At 27.3% G+C, this 15,713-nt stretch overlaps 1 protein-coding gene across 1 annotated transcript in view; it reads right to left on the bottom strand.

The window, feature by feature from the left end:
- LOC113389014 (ribosomal protein S6 kinase alpha-5-like) overlaps positions 1-15,713 on the bottom strand; it is a 155,062-nt gene that overhangs the window by 46,641 nt on the left and 92,708 nt on the right. Inside the window, exons 3-8 of the mRNA XM_026626048.1 lie at positions 15,595-15,663; positions 7,189-7,322; positions 4,401-4,485; positions 3,973-4,088; positions 3,323-3,517; positions 3,078-3,184 (exon numbers count right to left, since the gene is read on the bottom strand). Coding sequence (XP_026481833.1) covers positions 3,078-3,184; positions 3,323-3,517; positions 3,973-4,088; positions 4,401-4,485; positions 7,189-7,322; positions 15,595-15,663 — 706 coding nt within the window. The remainder of the gene's footprint in view (positions 1-3,077; positions 3,185-3,322; positions 3,518-3,972; positions 4,089-4,400; positions 4,486-7,188; positions 7,323-15,594; positions 15,664-15,713) is intronic.

The following is a 15,713-nucleotide window of genomic DNA, read 5'->3' as shown; positions in this document are numbered from 1 at the left end:
AAATGTATTTTCAGAACTAATTTTTATATTTTGGTATGTTTCAATTTTGTTGAGTATTTTGATTCGGAAAAATTCAGTTATAAGGTAAGAAGTAAATTATTTAATTTTGAAATAATTAAATAAGTGCATACTTGTATAATAATTTAAATAAAATAATTGAAAAATTAAATAAATAATTTTATGATTTTTTAAATTACAATATCTGTTACAACTGCTAAATATAAACATCTAGTAACTTAAGTGAGTAGTAACATAAATATAAATAAAATAGAGTACATAATAAAGAATAGTAATTTTTTTTTGAAGATAAAGGAGGAAGATTTTAGTTCAGAATATTAGAAATCATTTCTTACATATTTATAACTAAATATTTTTTATTCAATTAAAATCAATAAATGATTGAAGATATGTATTGAAAATATTGCAATTGCAAATTTTAGCTGATCTAATAACATACAACTAAATCTAAATATTTTTTCTTTAACCTTCTGAGTATATTTTAAAAATATACTCAGAGTATATTTTAAAATTATATATATATATATATTCTGAGTATATTTTAAAATTTTTAAATAAACTAAAATCATAAAAATCAATTTGACATATACTATAAATAATTATTTTTATTTATTACTTTCCACAATTATTATTTTTTATTTATTAAGAAACTGTATTATAATATTTATCACAAATATTATTAAGGATAATTTGGGTTCAATTTTCATTTTGTATCTCGTAAATTCAGTTGTATATTATTAATATGTTGTAACTGCAAGTTTTTTTTAACATAATAAATTATATTAAAATTTAATTATGCATAGTTACAAATTAATCTAGCACTTTTATTCTCACTGTTAATATATTTCATAACAGAGATTAACGAAGTGCAAAATGAATATTAGTTATTTTAAGAAAAAATATTAAGCACTCTAATGTTTCTAAAAAAAAATTGACCTTCCCTCAGGTAATAAAAGGACAAATAATAATATAAAAAAATATGAACTAAATATTAAATTTCTTTGATAAAAATTAACAACAAAAATATTATAAAGTAAAACAAGTTATACAAAATTCAAAATGTTCAAAGATAACAACAATGGAAATGTATAGAAAATATAAAAATTGAATATATATATATATATATATATATATATATATATATATATATATATATAGAAAATTTACCACAAAAATTAATTGGAGGAAGTACTATAAAAGTACGATGTACTAAAAAAGCGATCATGTTTGTACAAATAAGTAATTATTTTGAAATTAAATTAAATGTAATTAGGAAATAAAAGCATTTAAATCATGACTGATATATAATTTATATAAAAATGATGTCCTCTTATATAAGAAAAATAAATACTTTTTGCAAAAAAATTTCAGATTTGTCACAAACTTAGAAAAATTTTCTTGGAAATAAACTCAGATGCATTTATAATTTTTTAGTTATCAAGGGGTAGAAAATATTTTTTAAATTTTTATTACTCAAATGACTATTACAAAATAAGGGGTTACTATGACAATATTGTGGTAAGAAGGTGAAGAACTAGGGCTGTATGTATTTTTCAATTCCGCATTAAATGAAATTAAAATACAAAAATGTGTGTGTGTGTGTTAATTAATATATTTAGATTATAAAAAATAAATCATTTCCAACTTACTTTGAAAAACTATGAGATTTGACTTCAGAAGCGTCTGCTTTGCCCCCACCAAGTCTTTTGCGTGGATCTTTGACAAGCAAACGACTTATAAAATCTCGAACATCTTTTCCCAAATCATCAGGAATTGGTGGCGAGGTTTTCAAAATCCTAAAAAATAATAAAAATGAAACTTCTTATATTTATCTACATTTGGTAAATCAACTTAATAATAGAACATGTCACACTGATGATGAGACATATCAAAGTCTATCATTTAAAACAAAGTGTTGCTGTATGTTCATATTCATATATTTAATGAACAGTATGTTTGTTTTTTTATTTGATTTGCAATCAGAACTATTCTTATAACTATGAGCTGTTGTGATGCAATTTCTTGTAATCTATCATTAGTACCAGGCAACCCAATGGTTGTCCAGGAGGCTCTTTTTTATAACATTATCAATGTTAGATATATCTAATAGTAAAAGCTGTATTCATTTAAAAACATAATTAAACCCATATTTTTAATCTAATAACACTTCAATACTGCTTGATATCAAACTGTATGATAAGGGAATATAATCTATGATTGCAAGACCAAAGCTCTTACCAAGAAGATACAGATAAGCTCAAATGGTATATAAAGTTTAAAAAATTTATTTAACATACTTTGATCTAAATTATCAATCTGATATCACTGATGCTTGATATCAAGCTGTAAGAGAATAGAATGGCTATGGTTGCAAGACCAAAGCTCTTACCAAGAAGCTACAGATAAGCTCAAATGGTATATAAAGTTTAAAAAAATTATTTGACATACTTAATCTATATTATCAATCTGATATCGTTGATGCTTGATATCAAGCTGTAAGGAAATAGATTGGTTATGGTTGCAAGACCAAAGCTCTTGCCACCATGCCAGATAAGCTCAAATAGTATAGAAAGTTTATAAAATTTATTTAAAATCAGGCTTATATCTATATTATCAATCTGATATCACTGATGCTTGATATCAAGCTGTAAGGGAATAGAATGGTTATGATTGCAAGACCAAAGCTCTTATTAATAAGCTACAGATAAGCTCAAATGGTATATAAAGTATAAATATTTTATTTAAAACCAGGCTTATATCTATATTATCAAACTCATGTCAATACTGCTTGATATCAAGCTGTATGATAAGGGAATATAATCAATGATTGCAAGACCAAAGCCTTTACTAAGAAGCTACAGATAAGCTCAAATAGTATATAAAGTTTAAAAAATTTTTTTGAAATCAGACTTATATCTATATTATCAAACTGATGCCAATACTGCTTGATATCAAGCTGCCCGAGACGGAAAGAGGACTTGGAATCTGTGTTTGCAAGACTAAAGTTTTTACCAAGAAGCTACAGACAAGTCCATATTATTATTTTTTTATTTTTTTACCTTTTTGAAATATCATGTTGAGTATTCTTTTCTCCTTCAACAGTAAACGGCGATGCTCCTGTTAACAATTCGTAGGTTAGAACTCCAACTGACCACCAATCAACAGCCTAAAATAAAAGTTATAAAATATATAATATAAAAATATAATAATTCAAATTAATCATTTAGTTTACTGAAGATGAATCTTTGATCATTCCAATTAATATGGAGTTCTAGTAAATTTTTTTATAAATATTGTTACTTACCACATCGTGCCCTTGTGGGCCCCCTCTCACAACTTCTGGAGCCATATATTCGATTGTCCCACAAAAACTGAAGGCCCTTTTATCATTTTCATCAGGAAGAAATTCTTTGGACAGACCAAAATCTGTTAAGACGATGTGGCCGTCTTGGTCGAGTAAAATATTTTCGAGTTTTATGTCTCGATAGATTATTCCTAACTGAAAATCAGAAAAATAGATAAAATTAAATTTATATCATTATAAGTAATACATACTGATAATACATTATTATATTGTTTGTTGATATAAGGCATTAAAATGTGGATCAAATAAATATAAGCAAATTGAAGTACATTATGTTAAAATATCATACATTATATTAAAAATCAAATTGCATATATAAAATCTTGTGATTTATAATCTACGAATAATACTTGCAATTATATAAATTACATAAAAATCTCTTTAAAATAAAAATGTAACTGGTACATCTACATCTTTAGAGTGATATGTTAAAAACGTCTTTTGTATGAATTATATTATTTTGCATATTAAAAATGACTTTTTTGTACCAATTATATCGCCTTTTGTATTGAAAATTTATTATTATTTTTTAGTAATGAAGCAAAAAAAGCTTTTAATTATTAAAATAAATAATTTATTGTTATTTTTACCTTATGTAATTGTTCTAATGCCAATACTACTTCTCCTATATATATTCTCACTTCTGATTCTGTGAAATGTTCTCTTTGATATAAATGCGTAAACAGCTCACCACCGTTAACATAGTCTGAAATAAATTATAATTTATTAAAATTACATATATAAAATACATTTTTAAAGCATACCAGAAACGAAAAAAAATCTATTACTTTTGAAACATTATTATATGTAATTATAATAATTTGACAATCTTTGAAGATTTTTTCAATCTTTTTTTTCATGGATCTTTTGGTTGCTAAGTCTTATATATTTACAAAATTTCATTTACTAAGAAATTTTGTGAAGCAAGTTTTTAAATTTGCAATAGATTACAATTCAAAAATGACCAAAATTTTATAAAGACTATTTTGTTATTTTAATGTTTTAATTTATTTCTTACCTAAAATTAAATGTAATTTGGCGTCCGTTTGGAAGGCGTAATGCATCCCGACTAGAAATGGACAACTCCTAATAGCTTCTAATACCTGTGAATAAAAAAAATAAATATAAATAAATATTATGTAACCATCATCTAATAAAATAAGCTTTTTGCAATTAAGAAAAAAATAATGTCAATGAATTTTGTAGAAATTTTTGGTCCAATTCTGATTGCTCAAATAATTTTGAATACATTATTACAAGTAGTATTTAATATCCTGAAAAAAAAACGTACAAAAACCAAGTATAGTCTGAAAAGCATTGCTAAAAAAGATTGATTTGCTTCTTTAATAAATATCAATATTAAAAATTTGTTAAATTAAATTTTTCGAGATATGATCAGCTTCAAAAGCAAATCATATTACTCTCCTATTAATATTTAAATACCAAAATTTTGTAGAAGTGAACAACATTTTTTGGTGAATATTTTTCTCAATTTGTGTAATTTAAGAGAATTGATTTATTATGGTTAAGATGTACTTTCTCCAAATCGACTTTGGTTTAGTATGAATTATTATTAAAAACTATAAATCTAACATGACGATTTTATGGATACTAAAAGCTGTTGTTATACTACATCAATTCTTCATTCATATTAAAAGATTAACATCAAAGAAACTGGTGAAAGGTTTATCAACTAGGAAAACGTTTAAGCAAATCTAACAATCAGCATTATTTATGTTGGAAGTAGATGATTTATCGATAAATAATAATAAACCGTTCACTATATTTGTTACAATAAACTAACCAATCTCTTTTGGTATAATATAATATTTAATCTTCAATACGAATTATACTTTTTTTATTTTATATTATAATGAATAGTTTATTTTGAAAGTGGTTTAAGCCCACTTTGAAAAAAATGCTTTCTTATTATGCAATTCGTGCTTAATTTAATATATAGTTTTTATGTAAAAATAGTTCATGTTTATTTTCATGTCTTATATAATATAAAGTCGGAAGTAAATGATAAAGTCCATACAGATTTTGATATCAAGTAGTAACACGAGCAAAGATTTTTTATAGACAACCCAGAATTATTATGATGCAATAATATAACGTATAAAACCTGAAAAAATATTGTTCTATTAAATGAAACGATAGAATTTCATTTCAAAAAAATTATGATTACATGTTACAGTTAATTTCCTATGTAGCTCCATAAAAAACCATAGCCATAAGCTAAAGTGTGAGTAAAACCTAACCATTTCTTGTAATTTTGACCATGTAATTAGCGTCTAAACTTATATTTGATCTCTTGTTAATTTTTCAAAATTAATTCTGACCTATTTCTACAGTTGTCTAATTTTGTAAGCAGTAAAATGTTTTTTGAATTATTAAAATCGGACGCTCCGTTCTCTTAAAAATTGAGTTACCGTCTTTGGCACTTTTTGCCCGTATATTCGGAACGGCTGGTCCCGCCTTCGCCAAAAACTAATCAGCACGTCTCATTATTAATATGAATCAAATGTTTTTTAATTATTCAAATAAGTTATTTCATACTGTCGAGGACATTTGTTTAAACCATATACGTGAATTTTAAAATTAAAAATCTTGGTACAAAACCCAAAAAAATTACAAAAAATGGGTACACATTATTAAAATCTCTATAAAATATCTGAATTTAATATGCATATGTCTAATGATCATTTTTGACTGCCAAAAGGCATTTTTTTAAACTTATTTTTATTGAGAGTCCATAACAGCTAGACCTTCCTTCCCAAAAATTTAATCAGTTCTTCATCTTGTCAATACAAATAAAATGTTTTTAGAATTATTAAAATCTGACGCTCCGTTCTCTTAAAAACTGAGTTACCGTTTTCAGCACTTTTTGCCCCGTATCTACGAAACGGCTAGACCTGCCTATGCCAAAAACTAATTAGCACGTCTCCTTATCTACAGCAATCGAATGCTTTTTGAATAATAGAAATCGGTTGAACCGTGTTCCCGAAATCGTCGACGAAAAGTGTATCCGCACACACACACATACATCCATATATTCTAAGGTATGCCAAAATGTTCAGAAACCTCTGAAACGTAAATTTATATAAAAATTTTCATTTTCGATTTTTTTGCAATTACTTTAACTTACTCTACGGGAAGTTAATTAACAATACATCTTATAGAACAATTAAATATTGTATACCTAAAAATTATATTAAAGTCTCGTAAATTAAATAACAGTGCTCACAACCGAAACAAACAACAAAAGAAACTACTTTGGTCATGGATTTTAAAACTTTAACGTTTAACTCCCGAAAACCAAAGTGATGGTTGGTTATACATCTATTTCCCTCTACTTTCAAATATTGTTTAAATATTCCTGACTTATTTTTGAGATATCTATGGTGGACTTTTCCACCCATGGGCCTTCAAGCTCCGCTCTACCCTTTTCAAATTAAATATCAAATAAACGCTAGAAACTTTGCCATACTTCATATATTTCACTTAAGTTTTAAACCAGATATAACAGATCTAACAGGATACATCACTTTCAAATTGAAAACCATAAAAAAACCTTATGGATGATATTATGGATATTAAACTTTGTTATAGTTGGTACCACATCAATTATTACCAAGCAACTGGTGAAAGGTTCTGCACCACTTAATCTACTTTTAGACAAAATCTGACAATATGCAATATTTATATTCCAAATCGTTGATTTATCGTTAAATAACAATACAATAATCCCTTCACCACTATCTAGTATCTACTTATTTTGGTTAGAATAAAAATAATAAACTGACCTGTCTCTCTGTCCTCGTGTGCTCCGCCGTCTTTTTCTTCTGCACGATGGTCGCTTTCTTCAGCACTTTCATCGCGTACAACTTGCTGTTGTCAAGGCCGCCGCGCTTGCGGACCAGAAACACTTTGCCGTAGGCTAAAAGCGAGGAGAAAGAAATATTATCAAGATTATTGCTACGATGATTATTATAATTACCTAATATTATGTATTATAGGTATTTATATGCATTTAGCAGCAAGTGGTTATTAACTAAGGTGATAATACGTCCCGGTTTGATCGAGACAGTCCTGGATTTTCACTTTGTGTCCCAGGTTTTTTGAAAGCAATATTTGTCCCGGATTTAGATGTTCTGTTCCGGATTGTCCCGGGTTTCCAAAAGGTATAGGTGTGAATTGAATATTGAAGTAAAACTTCTTTAGGCGCGACTAGGGTGTAAATCCGTACAAATGCAAACAACATGATTATTGTAATTATCTAATATTATGTATTATAGGTGTTTATGTGCAATTAGCAGCAAGTGGTTATTAACTAAGGTGACAATACGTCCCGGTTTGGCCGAAGCAGTTCTGGATTTTCACTTTGTGTCCCAAGTTTTTTTGAAAGCAATATTTGTCCCGGACTTAGATGTCCTGTCCCGGGTTGTCCCGGATTGTCCCGGGTTACCAAAAGGTATAGGTATAAATTGAATATTGAAGTAAAACTTCTTTAAGCGCGACTAGGGTGTAAATCCGTACAAATGCAAACAAGGAGAAAGAAACATAATCAAGATTATTGCTGCGATGATTACTAATATCATAATTATCTAATATTATGTATTATGGGCATTTATTTGTATTTAGCAGCAAGTGGTCATTAACAGTTTGAAAATATACACTACTGCTTATTGGATAAATGATTTGTTTGAATGAAATTAATGTAAAATAAAATTGGCATGTGAAAGACATTTGTGAAATTTATGTTCTCTACGCTTATTTTTATAAATACTTATTCCCTTAAGAATCATATAATATATTCTTTACTGTATAAACACCGAGTTTAATCGAGATAATCAATATGATACAAGATATACACATATACAGTTTTATCAATTATGATTTACACAACTATGATCCTATTTAGTGTCAAAATATTTGAAATAAAAATCAGGAAAATACAAGTTAAGTGAACCATTTTTTCTAAAGTAGATTTTTTTAATAATATGTTATATAAAAACAGTTTAATAGCATGTACTGCTTCATTATTTAAAAAATGAATAAATAGTTTGTTTTGTTTCATTCATTATTATGCTCTAAAACGTCTCAAAAATTTGTAAATTTTGCGACTGTGTTATAAATGTCTAAAAATGTTGCAAATCGTTTCAAAATGTTGTTGGTTTCCCGAACAAATTACTCGTTATGAAATGTTGCGAATCGTCTCTACATGTTGTAAATAGTTTCAAAATATTGTGTATTATATCAAAATGTAGTAGATTGTCTTCAAATGTTGTAAACCGTCTCAATAAATTGTGAGAATGTTGCAAATAGATTCAAAATGTTGTATATTGTCTCAAAGTGTTGTAAATCGTCTCTACATGTTGTGAATCGTCTCTACATGTTGTGAATCGTCTTTACATGTTGTGAATATATTCGAAATATTATAGATTTTATATCTAAATATTGTAAATCGTCTAAAAATGTTGTGTGACGTCTGAGAATGTTTTAAGTCTTCTCAAAAAAATTGTAAATCTGTAAATAATGTCAAAATGTTGTAGATTGTCTCAAAGTGTTGTAGATTATATCAAAATCTTGTAAATTGTCTCCAAATGTTGTAAATCGTCTCAAAACGTTAGAGTGTCTAAAAACACTGTACATGGTCTCAAAATGTTGTAGATTCATATTCATCCAAAACGATCTAAATCGTCTGAAAATGATCTAAATCGTCTCAAAATAATGTAAATCGTCCAAAATGTTTTAAATTGTCCAATATTGTTGTAAATAGTCATAAAGTATTGTAAAACGTCTCAAACTGTTGTAAATTGTCTCAAAATGTTGAAGATTGATTCAAAATTTTGTAGGTTACCCGAAAATGTTTATTCATTTATTCATTCATTATTTATTTGCTTCAAGAATAACATAACTTTATTTCGAACAATTTACTTGTGTTCAATTGTTGAAGACACATTCTTGAGAAGTTTACTTAAATTACCGAAATAATTAATTATAAAATTCTTTAGGATTTGGTCAATTATCCCAAAACCCTTTGGCGTAATTGCCTTTTTTACTCAAAGTGACTTTTAGTCATTGTCATCAATTTATTATAAAATTGTTTCTTTACCATGTTTTCTAAAAAACAAAAAGAATTTTGTCAATTGTCAAAATTCAAAGAGAGCAAATTTACATTTGTTCCATTTAGAAGAAAGAAATTCCAATTATAAATGGTCCTTAAGAGCTCTTAATTTCACCAAATCACAGTCTTTTATTATTACCCACCTCGTGCATGTAACAAAAGGCCTTGTAACCAATTACAATTCTAGATATTTGACATAAACCCATATACATTTATAGGAATCCATATACATATTTGCATATTCACCAACACAACTTGAATTTATTTACTGTCATGGGCAACTTGGAAGTGTGTCAGGGATGTGTAAAATTTTTATATAAAAATATTTTTATATCGTTATTTTTCATGAAAGTTAATTCTGGATATGATGATATGATGATATCGTCTAAGAATTTCACACGCAATGTAATTTTTTTGGGTAATTGCTTTGTTTGAGGTCGTGCCAGATTGAATTGTTTGGAGGTAGAAGTTCTATATTGAATGTTTCCTCGAATTGTAAATTGTTTTCCTTGAAAAGGGTATATTTTAATAATTTTTAGCACGATCCAACTACTTATATCGCTAACTTGACTGGGGGCTAAGTGACCACCAGGTCAAAGGCCTAAATAAATAATATTTTGGCCAAAATAATTAGTATTTTGGATCCTAACGAATATAGATAAAGATGTTAAAAAATGCTGTAATAATTAGGATTTATATATCAAGTTTGATGAAACTATTTTGGGTACTCGGATCCATCATGCCGCATCTTTGCTGTGAAAATGTATCAGTTTATTTGCTAAAAAAAATAAATGAATGATGGCATTCTTTATAATTTATCTATACTTCTTCATTTGAAAATAATTTAAACAAATAATTCAAAAATTCAGAGTTTTTTAAAGAGTAAAACTTACAATATTTTGTGACAATTTACAATAATTTTATACGATTTTCAACATTTTGAGACAATTTTTAATTAAGAGACAATTTACAATATTTGGAGATTCTTCTTGTCAAAAGATTAAGTTAAACAGTGGAAAAATAATAAATTAAAAATAAGTATTTTTAACATCCCTTAGGGTAAGTTGGACATGTGCACATTAAATTATCAGATATTTTATAAAAATTTTAATAGTGAGTACAATAATTGCTTCCATTTTTAGGGGTTCCGTATTGTTGCAAGCTGTTTTGCACTTAATTGAAAGATTATATTTGAAATCTATAACTTCCAGTGGAATTTTCAATATCATGCTGCTTGATATCGAGCTGGCTTTGGGTTTTGGTCAAACCTGGAACTAGTTTGTATCAGCCTACGTTCTTAACCATTACACCACGACGATAGAGTTAGTTTATATTTGGAAGTTCCAGATATTTAATATATTGAGACATTTTGTACAGAACATTTGCAACATGTTGAGACTATTTCTAACATTTGCAGTTAATCTACAAACGTTTTGAGATAATTTACAACACTTTGAAACGATCTACAACATTGATTTTTTTGAAACAGTCTACCATATTTTTGGACTATTTACAACATAGAACATTTTGAAACTATCTACAACATTTTGGCCACCACTTTTCCATAAAATTTATAATATTTTGAGATGGTTTACTACAACATTTTGAGACGATTTAAAACATTTTGCGATTATCTACAACACTTTGAGACAATCTATAACATTTTGAGACAATTTACAACATTTAGTTGACTACATCTTCAGACAATTTACAACATTCTCAGAAGATTTACAGTATTTTGAAACATTTTTTTTACATTTTGAGGCAACATGAAATTAAATTTAAAGGGCAACCCAGTAGTCAACCAATCTTCTTTATTGATTATATATATTAGATATGTATATCTGATAGTGTTGCATATCTATGTTGCAGCAATATCCACGAAAGGTGATTTGCACTTGACATTCTCAATATCAATACTGCTTGATATCGAACCTGGAACTAGTTGGTGCACGACGAATTTGTACTCTACTTATTTAATATTATAGAACACTTACTGCAACATTGTTGTCTATCATTACAACAACAATTAAACTTTTTGCATATATGCATTAACTTTTATAATATTATATTCCAAGAATTGGCTCAAATATTATCACCAATTCTGTGGACAAACAAATAAATTCGTATATCGTACAAGGTTTATTATCAATGCATTCATTCGTAATGTTTTTTATGAATTCCTGCCCACGAGTTGTTTGTCAACAATTTTCGTATTAATTCGACATTTCGCAACAAACTCGACAACAAAATCGACTTCCAGAGAAAAGAAACTATGTCAGCCGGTTGCCGCCGATTGACGCCGGTTCGGCCTGGTACGAAAACGAAGCCGGAATGGCAATGATTTTGCAATTACAATTAAATGAGTAGAATATATATCATGATTTTATTTTTGGAAGTATTTTTGGCCCAAAACATAAATACGAAATATCAGTAGGATTTAATCCTATTTACAGACTTTTGGGTTATCAGCGTTTCTAATTCTTTGTCACTAAGTCTAAAATTCTAAAAAGGATATCTTATCACTGGAGAGCACTTCTAATAAGATTTCATTTGGTAGATGTGATAGTTTATTTAATATTTTAGTAATATCAAATGGCATACAGATATTAGACTGATTATATAGGTATATATTATTAGACTGATTGTTTATTTAACATAATAGTGATAACTAGTCATGCATGGCATCGTGCCTTAAGGTAAATTGATAGACTCTAAATTAAAATTTTGAAATTTCTTGAAAATTTTAAATTCCATCCAAGTCAGTTGAACCATACTGCACAAAAGTCGAGAACATTTGTTTGAACTATATAACTGAATTTTAAACATCGTAAATCCTCCTACGGAAAATAACAAATATGCAACACTATTAGATATACATATCTAATATATTTAGTCAAAAAAGAAAATTGGTTGACCAGTGAGTTGCCCTCTTGAGAAAATTACTAGGTTAAGATGTACGATAACAAACCTGTTTCAACCAATACGAAGTTCTGATGGCTGTTGAAAATTTTATAATAAAATACAATTATGTTTCTTTTTTCTTCTAACTTGGCTGAACCATAAAATCGTTAAGAAACTAAAAAACTATAAAAGCGCTTTGTAAAAAAAAACAGCTATCAATTACATATATCAATGTAAATAATAATGTGTATAATTGCATGTATATTTAACAACTAACAATTTTTAAATGATTTTATAGCTAGTGCTGCTTTTGTTAATCTTGCTTTTGATAAATTTTTTAATAAAAAAAGTTGTATGAGACTTATGATGTTTTTGTGTCTATTCCTGAATTTATTACTTTAAATAAAGAATTTCTTCCAAGGTTATTATTATTATCTGTGTGGGTGAGAAACCAAAAGTGTGTTTAATAAAATATTACCTTTATAAAATGCAGATGCATGTTTTCCTCCCCATTTTAAGGAAAATTTTTGTTTTGTTTGACTGATATAGAATGCTGCACAATCTTAGCAGTATATTCTATATATAGCATTATATTTTTCAGGTTAGGTAAAGTTAATTACAATTATCAACTGATGGTGATTCTAATCTTGTGAAAACTTAAATTTAAAACAGAGTGCATAATTCACCAATTTTTTAAATTGATATCGATATAAAGAATTGGGCTACAGAATAAACCAAATGCAACATGTTAAAAAATATTATAGCCCATAGCAGAATTAAAAATTAATCAACTTTCACTGACCGTTTTCAAGAATATAGTTTATTTATATTTTATTTAAATATTTAAGATATTACATATTCAATATCAATATGAATAACAGAACATAATATAATATTAGCAATATCTAAATTTGTCCATTACATATTGATTATAAATTATTCCTTGTCTTCTACACACATGTCAAAATTTAATCAATTTAATCCACATATCAAACTATACATGTACAGATAACAATTAAAATTCAGTATTTCATTGAAATATCATATGTCTGTACCTTTATCAAATGCAAACAACCTTAAAAAATAGCTTTTTGAGACGCAATTATTATTATTAACGTGATATGAAATTCGGCGATCTTGTGACTCGCCACAAAATTAGCTCGACCTTCAGCGTTCCAAAGATTATTTAAACTCGTCTAATTTATGTTTAAATAAAAAAGTACTTATTTGGACAGAGCAGTGGTGTCCAGGTAATAGAAGAGACATGGGTCACATATGTAACAAACTTTGATAATAAGATAAAAATGTATTACAAGTTAAACTCGCCCAATTTATGTCTAAATATGAAAGTACTTATTTGGCCAGAGCAGTGGTGTCCAGGTAATAAAAATACAGGGGTCATAAATATTTGAAAAACACATACATTTGGACAAGCTTTGATAGTCGGATTATCAAAGATGAAAATGTATTACAGAGCAGTGATGTTCAATGATTAAAATAACACGAGTCACATATATGAGAAATTTTGGTTGAAGAAAAGATGTATTATAAATTGAACTAGTCTAAATTATGTCTAACTACATAAATACTTATTTAGAAGTGCAGTGATGGCCAGTGGTGAAAATAACACGGGTCACTTTGCAAATTATTTTGTTTAAAGAAATATATGTATTTTATGCTATTATTTGAAAAGAGCAATGTTGTCCAGTTAGTAAAAATTTATTAATATACTAGATAACCCGACAGACGTTCTAAATTGCACCAACGTCTGCAATTTTTTAATATCCTATACTAATATTTACCGTTTACTTAAAAATAATAATTATTGTTTTTTAAATTACTATTCACACCAAAATGCATATACATCAATATGAGAGATGATAAATCTAGAACTGCTTTAAATAAAATGATGAGTCTCAATTCTCACACTATATTGGAAATTGAAGTCTTTTAAACGGTATAACAAATTCAGAAAAAAATAATATATAGTATCCGTGGTAAAAGTACAATATTACCTTGGATTTTTCCACTCAAAATAATTGCTCCAAAAATGTTGCCTTTAATTTTTGTAATCTCGTATCATATTTTAACTGGTTTTTAGTAATTATAATATCTAAATTACATTTTTCTTAGCAATAATTTAATATACATTATTACCAGGGACGCTCCTGGGGTCCTCAGAGCTCGCATGTCATTTTTTTTCTGGCACCCCCCCCCCCCTGTTATTTTACCTGTTTTAACAGCTTATTATTAAAATTATTATCATTAATTAATATTTGGATTTTGAAACATTTTTGTTGTTTATTTTGGGCATTTTATGCTATTTATTCTATTGATCAAATCATAGAGAGCAAAAAAGTTCTAGCCTTTCCATAACATAACACTGGTACTTCATGTTAGATTATTTTAATTCAATTTTTTATTATTTAAGATATCCAAAATCGAATAATAAACTTCTCTTAATTAATATCGTAAGTATGCATTCATCTTCATTTATTTCCCATTTGTTGTTTCAATATGAAATTTTTAACGTATTTTAAAAATATTCTGCAGATATTAATAAAAGATGCAAAGAAATTATATATTTCTTGAATTTTATTGAAAAAAAAACTATATTGAAAATTTCATATCCAAATCTTGTTTTGGCGCCCCCTAATGCGTGCGTCGCATTCCAGGTAGGACCGGCCCTGATTTTCACTTATTACTAATTTCATATTTTAAGTGAATTAATTAGTCAAATCCTGTTCATATGTGTGTCATTCAATCTGCCATACATATACTGTATCTTATATTATTTTAATTTCTGGCACATCTCAGCTGCTTTCTGGCAATAATAATGTTGACATTTCATTTTTCTTATTCATAATCATGAAATTATGAAATTCTCATATTGTCTAGGCTCATAAGTGAATTGAAATTTTTGGCAGATGACAGTTTTCATTTGTTTTCAATGCCAAACAATGTCTCAAATATTGACATGTAGTTTTTTGCAGTTTTTTCATTTGTTTCTACAATATTACTATATTTTTATAATCACATACATCCTAACAAAATTTCCTTAACAAACTTCAGAAAGATTTATCAAAATCCGAATATTCGTTTAGGAGGAGTATATTTACATACATCATCACAAAAGAATTTTATATATAAGATATTTATGATTATTATGTGAATTTACCTCCAGTTCCCAAAACGCGCAGCATTTCGAAGTGCGACATGTCGACTTTGTCATCTCCGGAAAGATTAACTGTAAAAAAAAATAAATGATATCAGTTAACCTTCCTAAAATATAAATTA

Source organism: Ctenocephalides felis, unplaced genomic scaffold (genome assembly GCF_003426905.1).
Source record: "Ctenocephalides felis isolate EL2017-DRISC unplaced genomic scaffold, ASM342690v1 CF-g0.4_SCAFFOLD_03573, whole genome shotgun sequence".
In the NCBI taxonomy this organism is placed as follows: domain Eukaryota; kingdom Metazoa; phylum Arthropoda; class Insecta; order Siphonaptera; family Pulicidae; genus Ctenocephalides; species Ctenocephalides felis.
This window is presented reverse-complemented; position numbering and strand designations above follow the sequence as displayed.